The 15,640-nt window shown below is 49.6% G+C and overlaps 1 protein-coding gene across 1 annotated transcript; it reads left to right on the top strand.

Annotated features, from left to right (window-relative positions):
• The first annotated feature begins 556 nt into the window (after window positions 1–556).
• On the top strand, window positions 557–13,299 carry LOC122383577. Its single transcript, XM_043370127.1, has 9 exons — window positions 557–928; window positions 8,304–8,559; window positions 8,945–9,054; window positions 9,296–9,928; window positions 10,191–10,285; window positions 10,613–10,756; window positions 11,120–11,429; window positions 12,049–12,175; window positions 12,663–13,299. Exons 1-9 carry the CDS (start codon window positions 557–559, stop codon window positions 12,698–12,700), a joined length of 2,085 nt encoding a protein of 694 aa, XP_043226062.1. The 3' UTR covers window positions 12,701–13,299.
• Window positions 13,300–15,640: the final 2,341 nt, after the last annotated feature.

Below are 15,640 nucleotides of genomic sequence, written 5' to 3'. Positions count from 1 at the left end.
CGCTGCACTTAGGTCGAAAAAAGGGCTGGTTCACGCCAGCATGACGTCATATACAGTAACCAGTGACGATTACTACCAAGACAGTAAGCGATTGCGAGCAAATACCTCTCGATCTTCTCCATACGCTCGATATATGTACCTAATTTTGTATTAGGTGCCTACTAGCGGCCCTTACCGGGCCGGTAAAGGGGTGGAGGTTTGGGGGGGGGGAGACGGAGCAGTTGCCAAAGGAGGACCCAACCGATGGTCGGGTGCTTGGTTGCGATGGTTGGGCACTGTTCAGTGTTCAGCCCAGTGCAGTGGGAGTAAAATCGCTAAGGCTTATTACTCCCACTGCACTGGGCTGAACACTGAACAGTGATCAGGGTCTCCGACACAGTTTTTGGTCTGCAGGAGACCGACACAAATATGCATAACTGCGTACCCAATGCATAAAGAACCTGGATCTTGAGGCTAGCGCATCAGTAAGCGATAAGCATGCTCCTTATAGCGAGCATACCGTGCCCGGTGTTGCGCCCCCCTCAGAACCCTCGCAGCACATACCAGTACACACACAATGCACATACCATCGTACACATGCCGCACACAGCTCGCCGCCGCCGCCGCCGTCCCCCGGTCGACCTCGTTAGACCGGTGCAGTGGCAGACCGGACCTGTTCGGGTCCCAGTCGGTCGGTGCTGCCAGCCGCTCTCCACGAGAGGAGGTGCGGACGGCAGCAGTCACCAGGCGGCCCCCGAGCCAGCCGCCCAGCCGCCGGGACGCACCGCGGGTGCCGAGAAGCTCCACCGTCACCGGGAAGCTCTGCAGTCGCCGGAAAGCTCCGTCGTCACCGAGACGCTCCATCACGGCGACGATGACGAACCGTCTCCCCGCCCCGCCGCCGATGACGTCGAAGATGCTGTTGATGTTGTTCCTGGTGATCGCACAGGTGAGCTAAGAGATGGTGTTTGCTGGAATACTCGTGTCAGATGTGCAATACAATGTCATGGTTTCATTTATAATGGCATAGGTTTCATTTGATAACGTTTCGTTGCAATCCGCCGCTTTTCACGCCAGTTGTTCGTGAAAAACTGGTGTTTATCCGATTTCACCTTCCACGTGTGTGCGAGGGTTCACTGCACGTTGTAGCTGGTATTACCAGATGAATTTTTATTCAATCATCGAATTCCCCAGTTGCCCTAAGTCAAACATCATGATAATGACGTTCGGCATTACGTCTGATGGTGATGCCATTAACTGCCGATAAATATCGTCCGTCCGGCGTCCACTGACTATGGTTTGGTCGGTTTGGATGGCCGATTAACAGTTTATATCACAGGTAACAATAGCAGCCCATTAGCATAGTCATAACTCGACAATCAACAGTCACTACCACTGCAGTGGTAGTGATTACGTCAATTACGTCAGTGCACTGACGTAATTGCCGACCGATGTGCTGGTGAGGAGAATGTTCAGTTATCGATGAGTTTTATTTATATTCAACAGGCAACCTCAGGTGACGTGTGATGACACGGCTGTCTGTTTATAATGCAGCTGGTTATCTTGTATAGGATAATGGATAATGCACAATGCGAGTATATGCCCAGTGCACCTGTACGTGGAGGGCAAGAAAATAATCGGAATGCATAGTTAGGTATAATCATGCATCAAAGCATACCTCATCGTGCGTATGTACATGGTACTTACGTACATGGGTGTACACACTATGATTAAACATTTCCACATACCTAACACGGGAATAGCGCTTAACCCGCGCCCCACTGGGGGGGGCTATTCATAGCCCCCTCCCGTTTTTCTGCAATAACTTCCAAACCGCTTGACGTTTCGACGCCAAACTTTCAGTGCCTTCGGCTGCATCAGTTTGACACCTTGTTTCAAAATATGAACTTCGTAGCTACCATAGGTCGGCCGGAAATGATGTCAGAGTGACGTCATGTTCGGCCGATTTCGACGTAAAACATTGAACTACGGCAATCGTTCCCAAGAGCTCAGTTTTTAAGCTAGATCCAATTTCTTTGCATGAGAACACCCAAAATAGACTGTGCTATCAAATTGCTATCTCGGATTCTCAAAGGTTTGAAAATTTTGAAAATTATGTATAATACAATTCAAAATTTATATTTTTATCTTTTTTCAAAAAACTTTTGATTTTTCGAGAAAAAAAATGGAATAGGTATATGAGATAGAACACATGCTTATGACTTAGGTACTCTAGCAAGTTTTAGCTAAACATCTTCAAAAATGGCCAAGTTATACCTACGCATTACCTATGTATAGCAAAAGATTCACAATTATAAATTTTTCAAATCAATTTTTTTGGCACGTATTTGACGTACACCAATATAAAGAGCACCATTGTGTTCCTGAGCTCAAAGTGCATCCGATAGACACTTTTTTGGTTGAACAATTTTAACCTTAAAATTTGACCTTTTTTGACCTGATAGTGGCCTGACCTCAGCTATATTCAACTCAAAATGACCTCAAATGACACAAAGGACATTGAATTCGAAATCTATGACCTAAATTGACCATAAAACATGTGTCACGTGACCGACGTATTCCCGTGACCTGTGATGACCTGACCCTGACCTGAAAATCAAAGTACAAGTTTGGTACCCTCAGGGTATATCTAAAGCATCTGTTCACGAGTGTGTAAAACAAAAATGAGCCTGATCTGACTTGTAAGACGGCGGCTAGAGCCCAAAAGGTGAACAGGCCAAACATCGACAATTTTTACTTTGACCTGACCTGTGATGTCATCGGTGACCTCGAGGTCAATGAAATTAGGTTCCGTTCGACAGTTTTTCCGGAGCTATCAGAAGCCGCTTGAATTTTTACGATCGGCCCAGTAGTTTCGGAGTTAGGAGGGGGGGCTATGAACTGAAGAGCCCCCCCCCCCCCCGTAGGTCTTGATTCTTGTCATCCATCAGTGTCATATTATTGTTGCAGCATTGGCCTTTCTGCATCCTTTGACGGGAAATGGGGCCCGCATTTGACCCAGGTTAATCAAAGGCTTCGCTGAAAAAAGCAGGACGATGTAATCCACGAGGTGAAGCCCATGGCACCCAATTTAAGGTTTAAGGTTAAATGGTGGCCTTACAGGTCAGATAAATGACCCATAGATCCCAACATAGCCAATCCAATAACTCGTTCTAGCTGTAGCATAGGTGGAACTTTGTGCCGAGCTGGGGGTGCCCGGGCGCAGCAAAGCCTCCGCCGCCTTAGCGGTGACCTTGACCTCCGCCGTCTATTGCGGCCCCAAAGCCAAGCCAGCGTGGAATTGGGACAGCTCGGGCACCTAGCTCGGCACAAACCTCCACCTATGTGTTCTAGAGATATTCGCCCAAATCCTAAATGCGACTTATGGGATGCATTAGCTTCAATTTTGCTGGTGAGGGCTAACGACACAAAAAAAAACAGGGCCAAAAAAATGATAACGGTTCATTGGTTAGTTGTAGGACAGAAACAGTGGGTTCTTTTTAATAATACCTGCAGTGATAAGATCCATCGGCCATCCAAGTGGATAGTCTCTTAAAAGGCATAGTTTTCATTCCCAGCTTGATTGATGTCCTTGAGTCGGAGCATGATTTGGTGGCATCATGTGAATTGTGATCATCGTTTTGCAAGAATCTGGTTGATCGGTGCGCTATGATTCTAAAATTCACAGCCTTAACCGTCTCAGAAGTTAATCCGTGATCCGGGATCAGCAATCCTTCAAGACAAGATTAAAGCGTAATTTGTTGTAAAAATACGCGTCCTGTAGGATTGATGTTCCCAGTTCGGGAAATGGCGTTCAACTTGTTCTTTGTTTTAGGCCCTTATAATAACACCATTCCAGGGCGAAGGGAGGCGAGAGTAGAATAGAGACATTTGACTGAGTCGACTGCTGACTGGTGCGCCGCAATGGCTAGGCACATATCGCCTGGACGATAGTGATCTGGTTAGTTGTTGATTTTCGCATTTTTCTCTTACTGAACTATGTCTGTAATAGCGATTAAAACTTATCGCCGAATTATATACTAGTGCGGATTACAATAGCGTGGGTTATATTCGAGGCACATGGTCCATCCGTTTGTTCGACAACCACCGAACTATTCACGTAATGACGAACTCGTGCGCGTTTAATTCGACGTGCACGTTTAACCCTCGCCGGACCTATTGGTTTTCTACCTACGCGCTGGCCGAGGGGGGGGGGGCGGGTACGACCCCCTCGCCGTTTCGCCCCTGGTGTAGCTAGCGCGTCGCGGAAAAAACGAGCGTGTTTGCGAGACTCATAATGGATACTAGATCCTGTAAGTTTCATTTCCCTGTGACATCTCCTCTGGCAGTTGCGAAGTTGCGACATCTGAAGACCGTGCAGAGGTTCACTTATGACGTCATAGGTCAGTGACCTGACCAGACTCAAAAATGCGGTTGGTGTCAAAAAAGATCCAGCTTGAGTCAAAGGTCAGGTATACCAAGTTTCAGCTCTCTATCGCCAGCGTGTTCGGAGCTATCGCGAAAAAAAAAAACTATCCTCGGCCGGTGAGGGTTAAATATATGTAGATAAAATACGTTGCAGATTAAATAGGTTGCGCCTTTTTTTTGGCTTGTGGCTGCTTGTTTCTTGCCTTTACCTATGGCGTTTTTGCTTCCCCAACAACGTATATTTTCGCTATTGTCACTTCTTATCCTTATCCACTTCTTATCCTTATCCTCCTTATCCTTCTTTTATGCTTCTTTTTCCACTTCTCATCACTTCTTATCCTTACAGCGCCAATCGGATTCTCCTTATTTTGACCACGATCGCTTGTTCTACTACTGTACCTAACCTATAGCACTTGTAAGCTTGTTTTGTTCTTTTCATTCAACACCTAAGCCAATTGTAGGAAGCCCAGCGAACATTGGGCTGAAGTACTGCTCTGGTTTTCGGTTGTTGTTTTTGTTTTTATTGGTAGGTGGGTCGTGTACACTGTACACTTTGCAGCAACACAAGTGGAGACAGGGACGATAAATAGTGCTACTATGAGATAATCACACATATGGATTGTGGGTGTAGGCAATCCGCTTTTATCGTGCTAAATTCCCGCCCTTCCTGACGGCGACGTTCATGGGCTATTTACGTAATATGCTGTAGACCACGTACGAGCATGCATCCCTATTGTATGATATGCATATTGCATACGGCACTGAGTACGTACGACATGGACCAGTCTCACACCCACTCCGCTCCAGTAAGTCAATCCCTCGAGCCGTCCTAATCCCAGGTCGATGCCCCACGTTACAAGATTCCCCCGAGTCTCCCAGCTGGGTCTCTGCGTTACGACACCGGCTTTGTTCCGTGTGTGACCGGTGACGGGGCGCTCCGGTCGCGGGTAAGCTGGATTTGTGGTCAACGCTGTGCTCCTCCGGCGGTTGGTTAGAATGAAGGTATGCGGTTGGGTGATTTGACCCGGGGGGTTGGCGATGTTTGGCGGAGAAGTGGAAGAAGGCTTCCTGGTTGGCCCGACGTATGTAATGTGCTCCCTGCTTAGGCTGGGACATTTGCATATCTGGTTCGAGTTTTTGACCGAGTTATCAGTCGCATGTTTTGCGTGGTTTTATCTTTGGTTTAGCGGGGTTATGTCGATGTTTCGAATCGATTTTTTTCTCGTTGGCCTCGGCATACTCAGCAATTGACCCACGACATAGCCGTCGCGCTTGATATTCAGAATAGCACGCAGTGCTAACGGTCAATTTCGCTGGTTTGGCCCGGGCAGCTGTCTGGTTCGGTCTGGGTAGCATAGCACACATTTCGGTTAAAATGCTCCGCTGCATTGAGTGGGGGCGCGGGACGTCTCGCTGGCACGGTTGGGTCGGCCGCGCTGGCCGCAGTTGGGCCGGCGCGGCTCGCGGGGTGGACTGGATAGGGTGATGAGGTTGACAAATTCCACGCCATCCTGCGCCATTGTCGAGATGGATAAAACCTCGCGGCTTTCACCACGGCGCGGCTAAGCTCAGACAAACTCTCTCCGCGACGTCCGCCGCGTCGGTGCACTCGACCCCAAACGGTGACCTGGCCCGGAACCGGTCACGGCGGGGCGGGGAGGCGGTCCGTCGCCACCGCAGGGCCCCTGGCCTCGGCGCCGTCCGACCGGGCCCCGATACCGCTGCAGTGTGGACAGCAGGACGTCAACCTCACCAGCCGGCACCGGTTCTCCCGGTCACGGAGATAGGCCTCCTCAGCCGCGCGCCGGTCACGGTCAATGTCAGAAGCTGAGAACCACTTGCGACACGGAATGCTGCGCGCATCTCGTACGCACGTTGCTGTAAATTATTGTTGAGACAGCTCGTTTGTTCGCTGTTCGGGTTTGCTGCGCTGTGCTCGGTGATATCCGATTACCGGGCCAGCTGCAGTGCATAATAATTCAGCAGCTCGGTGCGGACTGCGGATCTGCGGTTACACAAAGTGGGGGTGTACTGGAGAAAGAGGACGAGGGGACAAAGAGTCCGGTCTTCTTTGTCGTCGTCTCGACTCGTCCCTGTCCTGGAACATCGATGAGACCCATCTACCGCAGATCGTTCCAATTTATCAGCCGCGCATCCGGGCTAGTCTCAACCGTCTGTGATAATATCGGTCTATCGACAGGCACTGCTCATTGCTCACCACAGCACTGCGGTTAGCAGGGGAGGGGGTGGTGGGGAACTGGGTGGCCTCGCTCGGTGTGTGTGCACCGTTAGCAGAGAAATTTTATTTGTGCAAACTCACTATTGAAGGACATAGCCTTGATAGCCGGTGATGCAGCCAGTAGATAAGCTATGCTTCTCAGAAAAAGGTTGGGGCTTTATTCGGTTGTCTCGTAAACAGAATGCACGTTACGTAGAAAACAGCATACGACGCACATTGTGCATATCATGACAGTGAGGGGATTACTGAACCTCCATGCCTCCTGGCCATTAAATACAAGACTCTCAATGTCATTAATTCGTTAACTACATGGTTATAGAGCCTATTGAATCGGCCTTGATTCAAAACAGTTAACCCGCGCCCCGCTGGGCTATTCAGCCATACGCGCCCTGCTGGGGGGGGGGGCAGATTCTGCCCCCCCCCCCTGTCTAACTTCCGAACCGATGGTCGTAGAAAGACGGGGAAAACGGCAATCGAAAGCTCTCAACAAGGCGAATCTTAAGAGCCCATTTTTTTGCTTAAGTAGGTCAGAGGTCAGGTCAAGGTCAGGTCAAGGGTACAAAATGCAAGTTTCTACAGTATCGGCCTTGCACCGTAGTTGCCGCAGAATGGACTGAGACTGATTGCCCAAAACGTGTTCTTAGACTACCAAGACAATATTCGTTGCATACAATATCATTCAAAGGTCAAGGTTAAGGTCAGGTCAGGCCAGGTCAGGTCACCAAAAACAAAATATAGAAAAGGGCATGTGCGACACATGTTTTATGGGTCATTTTACCCATAGAATTCAATAAGCACACTCAATAAGTGATATGGACCACCTCTGGATGAATTTCAGGTCGAGGTCAGGTCAAGGTCAGGTCAAGTGAGGTCAAATTTTGAAGTTGGTTGTTAAGGCCTAAAAAGGTGTCTATCTGATGCAGTTTTTCACGGCGAATCGAACGGTGCTATGTTTGTTTCCGTGCAAGGTCTAGAACTTCCAAAAAATCATTTTTCAAAAAAATTGTGTGTCGTGACGTCATAAAATTTTGAATAACTCCCACATTTTTGAACTGATTCTTCTAAAAATTGGTATGTAGGTGCACATAGACTACTTCTCTGACATATATTCCGGTTTTTTTCGATACACTCAAAATTTTGGATTTTATAACTATTTTTCTTTATTTTTTTTTTATTTATCAGGATTTTATATCAGTTTTTTTGAAAAAAAATTTAGGCCAAAATCCAAAATTTTCAAAAAAGCGAGATAGCCATTTGATAGACAAAGTAGAATCACGTATAACCTTTTTTGTTACGTCTTGATTGCTTTAAAACTGAAGATGTTAGCGGCGTTTGAAATTTTGCCGTTTTTGAGGCGAAAATGGGGAATATGACGTCACTAAAACGTCAATTTCTCAAAAATTTCCAACAGATTTCGCTCAAATTTTCAGGGAACGTGTCAAATTAATGTATGATAAGGTACCGTAAGTTTGACGTCGCTGGCGTAACGCGTTTAGAAGTTATTGGCGAAAAACGGGAGGGGGGCAGATTCTGCCCCCCCCCCTCCCCAGCGGGGCGCGGGTTAAGCATTATTTCGTTTACCTCACCACACGACAACTACTACTGGCCAATCGATCCTTCTTCCAACCACATCTGACCAGCATCTCCCCCTCCACAGCTCCTGGGCCAGACGTCGGGCCAGCTCGCGGACGTCTCGCGGTGGGACGACCACACGTTCGATGCTCAGGCGACGGTGGCGGTCGCGCGGTCGCTGCGCCCGCAGCTCTCTGCCAAGGAGGCGCGGCCGTCGCCGCTGTTCGAGCCCCAGGACGACGGGAGCCCGTGGGAGAGGTCGGCATCCACCCCACGCCGCTACGTGTCGCCGTTCCAGGTGGCGCGCCTCGTGCTGCAGACCCTCGACACAGACACGGACGGTCAGTATATAAAACTCGTAAAGGGTTTGAACTCTCAGACACTGACGGTAACCGGCTACTGTCGCATGCGCTATTGCGATCTTAAACCGCTAAACGTGTTACGCGTGCTTTTGGATGACAGTAGGGATGAGTTTGTCTGAGGCGTGATGCTGATTGGCCTGCAACTTCATACATCTCTGCAATGGGTAGATCGAACTTTATGGACTCATCAGACTTGATGGTTAGGGCACTGGGAAGATCTGGTGAGTCTCCGTCTCTGGGGATCACCCATGTGCCTCCTCTGACACATTGCTGACCGGTTCAGCTCTGAATCACTGACGGACCACCCTGAGACCTGTTGGCCTGGGGAGGGACACCTTTCTGACCGGGTATGCCCTGCCCGCAGTGGGAGCGTACGGACGGTTCGAGCTGGTCACCGGAGTGACCGCCACGCTCTCATCGCTCTATTTCCCGGGCCTTTACCCGCCGTACCAGTGGAAAACCTGGCAACTGACGGTAAGCAGAAGGGGCATAGGGTCAGGTGTATCGGGGTGGGGGACCGACTGCCTCCCTGTCGATGTGAGACGTGAGTACAGAGTGTCGACCCATGGCGGTCGCTCCTGTCTGTCGAACAGATCGTGTCTATCGAGATCGCTTAGAGATGACACATGCTTTACGATACCATACGGAATCGGACCATCACCCCACAATGACACCTTCCACCACCATCTCTCACCAGTACACCACTCCGTTTCAGGCGGAGGACGAGCAGGCCACGCTGCGGATGACCTGCGACACCTACGAGCTCGGCAAGGGTGACCGACTGGTGCTGCGCGACTCAGTCCGCGGCCGGCGCACCTACTACAGTCCCGGCGACCCGCCGCCAGATGTCACCCAGCCCTTCATCCTGCTCGAGCTGCGCTCCCGCTCCGAGGGTCGGCTCCGCTGCTCGGTGAAGGCAGTGCGGGTGGAAGGAGGGTCACAGCTGGGTCAGGTCACCCCGGTCAGCCGGCCGGAGTCGGCTCAGCCGCAGCCTGGTGTCAAACCGGAGCTGGCTGAGACGAAACCGTCTGTGCCGCCCAAGCTTGTGACCCCCCAACCCAAACCATCGACACCAGCCCCGGTTGTGACCACTCAGAAACCCCAACCGGCGGCTAAACCGCAAACTCCCTTCTCTCAGAAACCCCAGAAACCCAAGCCAGCGGCCAAGCCCCGACCTCCACTCTCATCACAGAGACCAGTGGTGCCATTTGAGGTCGGAGTGGCCCTCAACCAAACCCGCCAGGTCGACCGGCCGGTGGACCTCAACGACCCGATCTGCGGAAAAGTCCAAACGAACGTCCGAATCGTCGGCGGGGAGGTGGTGCCTCGCAAGGCTCTCCCATGGATGGTAGGTGAATCAGTAAGGCACAGTTCGCAGATAGTTCGCAATAAAGATTGATCGTGATACAGACACTGATCATGCAGAACTACTGACACACTTATAGGATCAGATATCAATGTCACTTTAATGACATGTTCTTACATTGAATACGCAAAGTTATAGACTTCTGCCATTTATGTTTGTTTTCATTAAGTTTCATGTTTTGATTATGATACATTTTAGACGGCGTGAATAGTCCATCCTGACGTAGCACCTGACCGATTGCCAGGTGGGCATCACCAGCCTGATCGGTCGAGGCCCGTACTGTGGCGGCAGTATCATCAACGAGCGCTTCATCCTGACAGCCGCCCACTGCGTCAAAAAGTGAGTAACGTCCTGACAGCCGCCCACTGCGTCAAAAAGTGAGTAACGTCCTGACCACCGCCCACTGCGTCAAAAAGTGAGTAACGTCCTGACTGCCGCCCACTGCGTCAAAAAGTGGGCGACATCCTGTCATGCCAGATGGGCGATGCGATACAGTCTTTTCTAGTCGACCTATATATTCCAGTAAAGTCATTAGTTATGTCCACTTTTATCTTGGTTATACCTTTAAAGTGTGTATAAAATGTTTGTAAGCATGTTGTCGCCAACATTTTACGCAAAGCTTATATGCTGCCTTCTTTTGACAGATATTTTACATTTGCCTTTCAGCCGAGAAGCAAGTCGTATTTCCGTACTGGTTAGAAAGTACAAACGATACAGGGACGAAGATCAAATTCGATTCTACGTCAAGCAAATCATCAAACATCCCGACTACAACAAGATCCGCTCCGACAGCGACATCGCAATCTTGGAGTGAGTGTTGATGTGCAGCGCGTGGTAAATAGTTGTTACCGTATGCTTAAAAGTCCAAGGGGTAATCGCCAGGGAAGAAGCCGTATAAACTGGAAGGAGAATACGATGGGTAAACGAACGTTTACTAGTTATTACCGTGCAGAATGCTTTTTTGTAAAAGGAGATCGAATATGGCTAAAAAATGCACATTTGCGCTGTGTGTTACTAAATGCACATAGCACGAATAATTAAACTGAGAAGAAGCAATTTGCAATCGAAAGAGGCAAATGATCTCACATGAAACGGATCGAACGATTGCACCCAATCACTAATGTCAAAATGAACCACCCTGCACTCATTCTAACCCACCACCACTCCCCGCAGGCTGAGGGACACCCTTCGAGAGCTGATCTCCAGCGAGGACGGCCGTGTGCGACCCATCTGTCTGCCCTCAGCGGCCTGCGGTGGCGGCAGCGGACCGGCGGAGGCCTGTCTGACCGGTCGAACCTCGCTGATCGCCGGCTGGGGTCTGCTGCGCCAGGACTCGCTCGATTACCCGGACGTAGCGCTGCAGGTCGAGCTGCCGGTGCTCTCCAACGACAAGTGCGCGGAGGATTACGCCAACGAGCCGTTTGTCATCACCAGTAACATGGTGTGCGCTGGTCTGCCAGAAGGCGGCAAGGATACGTGTCAGGTTAGTGGCATGTGTCAAATGGGAGAGTGTCCAGTCAGGTGACCAGAAGTGTCAGGCTAGTGGCCTGTGTCAGAGACCAGAGTGTCAGGATGTAAGGTCAAAGCCAAAGGGCCCAGTCATGTCAGGTGAGCACTGAGCAGGACGTCAGGTCAGCAGGTCGTGTCAGGTCAACAGGCCAAGATGTGTCACGTCGGCAGGTCCCAGCCTATCATACGTGACACGCAGAAAGTGGACGTCAAGAAGCCTGAAATCAAATCACGTGATATCCGGTATGCATTTGCGCACTTGCTGCTTGCTAGAAGACAGGTTATTAAGTCTCCAAATTTAGGTAAGGAACCGGCAATTACTCGCAAGTCGCGAACTTCAAGGCTCAGAATTACAGTCGTTATAACTTCTAAAATTGTCTTTTCATCTCGGGTGTTACACTGGGAAGCGGAAACAATCAGACGTAATGTCTCTTTTCTCTCTCTCTCTCTCTCTCTCTCTCTCTCTCTCTCTCTCTCTCTCTCTCTCTCTCTCTCTCTCTCTCTCTCTCTCTCTCTCTCTCTCTCTCTCTCTCTCTCTCTCTCTCTCTCTCTCTCTCTCTCTCTCTCTCTTTCTCTCTCCCTCTCTCCCACAGGGTGACAGCGGAGGACCGATGATGCTCAGAGACTCTGCTACCAAGGTCCACACCCTGGTGGGTGTCGTCAGTTTCGGCAAAGGATGTGCGCAACGTGGCTTCCCCGGAGTGTATGCGCGTGTATCGGGTGAGTACGCAGCGAAACAGTATATGAATACTGCATGGGGTAGCGGACAATAGTAAAAGATATTGCCCGATGACGTGACGTCACTGTAGCCCGGGGTGAAGACCAAAGACATTCTTTATTGTCCGAGGCATAGCTGAGAGTAATAATGCTTGTTGAGGCCTTCTCCCGAGGGCCAAGAAATGTTCGCATCTGAAAACGTAAGAATTGTTCGCACATAATGGCATACCTACTATTGCGTATGTATAGCAGTGACCTCATCTCAGATGTGCAGCGAGCGGCAACATCAATAACAAAACAATTTAAAGCTGTGTTTAGCTGATTGCTGATCACTTAGATGGCAAAAGATTGTGTTTATATACCGTAATACCTGCGATAGCAATGAAAACGTTTCTGTATCGCCATTCTTACATTTGTTTGTACACTGTCACTGTTGTGTTTCCTAGAACGTGATTTCTGAGGAGCGGTAACCCAATGTCATTGTTTTCAGAATATCTTCCCTGGATTCGTGAGAACACCGTTCTTTGATGGAAGTCTATAGGAGCGTAACGAAGTCGGTTCACGAAGACAGCGACACCTCCTAAACTATGTCGAGGGACACAGTCGTCCTTCAAATGAGGCGCGGTAATTGGAAACCGTGAACGTCTCAAAGGAAATGCATCAGCGGCGAGTTCGTCCCAAAAGTAGTGCATTGCAGACTGAGACTGATGTAAGTGCGCTGTGCAGTGTATGGATTAAATTATTCAACTGTACTGCTCTCAATGGTTATGTAAGCACATTTCGCAAACACGATCTGTGATATGCCAAACTACCGGGACAACCTTTTCTGAGTAAGGCATCCCGATTTATAAATGACTTAGCAAGAATCTCAGTGCACTGGCTCTAACAGGGCTCGACGGAGAAGTATTCTACGCTGGTTTATTGAGTCGGTTCACTCAATTTATGGGTGTGCACTGTGCAATAGTGCACCCGTACGCCTTTATGGTGTCAAGAAAAGTGAGCGAATTTGGCAACGGCAGGATTTGAGACGTGCTTGCCTCTAATCCTGACCATCTGATTGTTGTTGGAACAATGCTATGGTGTAATACAGTTGTCATTGTATGTGGAATAAACACCAAATGAATCGATTTTGTTCGCTCACGATTTTATTTGAGTCGAAAACGTAAAACACAAAGCCGTATCTGACAACTCTTCGACTAAAGATTATCACCATTTGTATTTAGAATGAGTAGGAAACGACGTTTGACTTTTCCGTATGCTTATTCAGTCTGGGATATCGCATAACTGGATCACAAAGTAACTATGAATTGTGAACACCATTAAGACACGAAACTCACTTACTTTATTCGATATTATATATGTGCCTAAGCTATTAAACAATTGAACTGCCACAGCTTCAGAACTCACTTTGTATGTGTTCACATTTGTGCCAGGCGAAAATGGTAAGATTGCAAGATGACGTTTTTTTTTATTATTCGCCAGTGACTTTTCTCGGTCACATCTAAACGGCTGTGTGATTCCATGCCGCAAGTTTCATGTTGCTGCACATCCCCATGTATTTGTTGAGTTTCCAAACACGAATGCAGAATGAAAGCCAAGTCAACGGTTTGACCTAAGACTATAATTTGCATAATCGGATTTGTCGCGCGGCTTCAGACCCGTCCACCTTCGCTTGCTGCAGCCTTCCAACATAAGAAATACGAATCCTCTGAGGGCTGCATACTCCTGGCTCCTACTGCTCAACTACTGCCAACCATCGTCAGAAGTATATGGCGCTTCGATCTCCATCGGATTTAATCAGTGAGATTATTCGATCCTAAGTCTGTGCAAAACTATTTCAAATATGCCAAAAAACATATTTCTATACTTCACTCAACCTAATTTCAACTCCGCACCGATATTCAATTTGATTTTGTACATCGTCAATTGATCGGCATGCCTACGACGTGACGTTTTGTTCTTCCGGGCAGTCAAGCCCCATGCGATTAGCTTTAATCGTTTCTATTATAATTTGCATTTGAAATTGAAATGCTTTGACTTGTTAAGTTAACCAAATAAAAATTAATCAGACTCTTGTATCACAACCTTTGCCGCAGGGGTGTCGATTTTTCAAAATGGTTGGGGGTGCTCAACCCCTGCACCGGGTGAAAGATTGCAGCTTTGCCATGGGGCACAACCGTACATACAAGGCATGGTTGGGTATCCTCATAAGGTACCTACTGATAATCCCGGGATTTCCACTAATATTTCCCAAAGGTTGAACGTTCTTCAGCATCATTCTGCTCGTCCTAGTAGGTACTTGGCTACCTTATTACATAAATATGTCTCCGAAAAAGTCGTACATTTGCCGGCAGCTGGTTGCAGCCCCAGCACCTCGGTAATAAGGCGACAGTAACCGATGACGGCGATTAGCACCGGTGCAGCAGCCCCTGCGGTCCGCAGGAGCGGATATTGCGCGGAGGGAACGGTAGCTACGAAGCTCTGGCGGTAATCAGACGATCACAATAATCTCTGATAATGACAGGTGATCGCATTTCGATATTTATGGGTTTACGATTTTCCAGTCAGTGGCGTAGCCAGTTGGGCCCGTGAGGCACATGCCCCCCCCCCCATCAGGTTCAGGGGCCCCTCGGGTTATTCGGGCCTGAGGGGCCCTGCGGCGCCAATTGGCCGCTGAGGGTCCACGTTGGCCATATTTGGACTAAGTAGGGCCCCACAGGGCTCGTAAGAACACCTCATGGGCCCACAAGTACCAACATTAAGATCTCCATAAGGGCCCCAAGCCAGCCTCTGAGGCCCACTTGCCGGCCTCTGGGGGTCCTAACCGGCCTATAGGGGGCCAGCTCTAGGAGCTGCACACCCGCCTGTAATGGCCCCACACCCATTTCTCTGAGGGCCCCTATAACGGCGACTGTGAGGGCCCTCACCGGCGCCCCTGAGCGCCACACCGGCGTCTCTAAGGGCCACACACCCCTAACTCTGAGGCCCTACACCATTGGCTTTAAAAACCCTACATGGGCGGTTCTGAGGGCCCTTGTCAGTTACCAGCGACCCTGACGATCCCACACAGGTGACTCGGAGGATCCCAGCGGCGTCTGAGCGCACCATACCAGTCTCTGAGAACCCCACAAGGCTCCTGGAGGCACCGGTGGCCTTTTAATATCTTCTTGTCGGCCTATGAAGGGTCCGTTCCGTAACAGCAGTTCTGAGGGCCCCACGCGCGCCTGTGATGGCCCTAAACCAGTGTCTCTGAGAGCCCCCACAACGGCGCCTGTGAGGGCCGTCACCGGCGACTGTGAACCCTCCACACCGGCGGCTCCGAGGGCCCCACATTGCCATATCTGAGGGCCCCACACTAGTGCCTCTTAAGGCCCTATATCGGCGGCTCTGGGGGCCCAAAATCGTAGCTTCTAAAGGCCCCACAAGTGCGCATGTGACGGCCACCCACCGGTGACATTTGAAGGCCCC

Source organism: Amphibalanus amphitrite, unplaced genomic scaffold (assembly GCF_019059575.1).
Source record: "Amphibalanus amphitrite isolate SeventyFive unplaced genomic scaffold, NRLGWU_Aamphi_draft 000167F_arrow, whole genome shotgun sequence".
Classification (NCBI taxonomy): Eukaryota; Metazoa; Arthropoda; class Thecostraca; order Balanomorpha; family Balanidae; genus Amphibalanus; species Amphibalanus amphitrite.
This window is presented reverse-complemented; position numbering and strand designations above follow the sequence as displayed.

Coding starts and splice junctions, on each gene's coding strand:
- LOC122383577 (XM_043370127.1), top strand. CDS start 557: ATGCACATACCATCGTACACATGCCGCACACAGCTCGCCGCCGCCGCC. Junction 9,929..10,190: donor GCAAGGCTCTCCCATGGATG/GTAGGTGAATCA, acceptor ACCGATTGCCAG/GTGGGCATCACCAGCCTGAT. Junction 10,286..10,612: donor GCCGCCCACTGCGTCAAAAA/GTGAGTAACGTC, acceptor TTTGCCTTTCAG/CCGAGAAGCAAGTCGTATTT.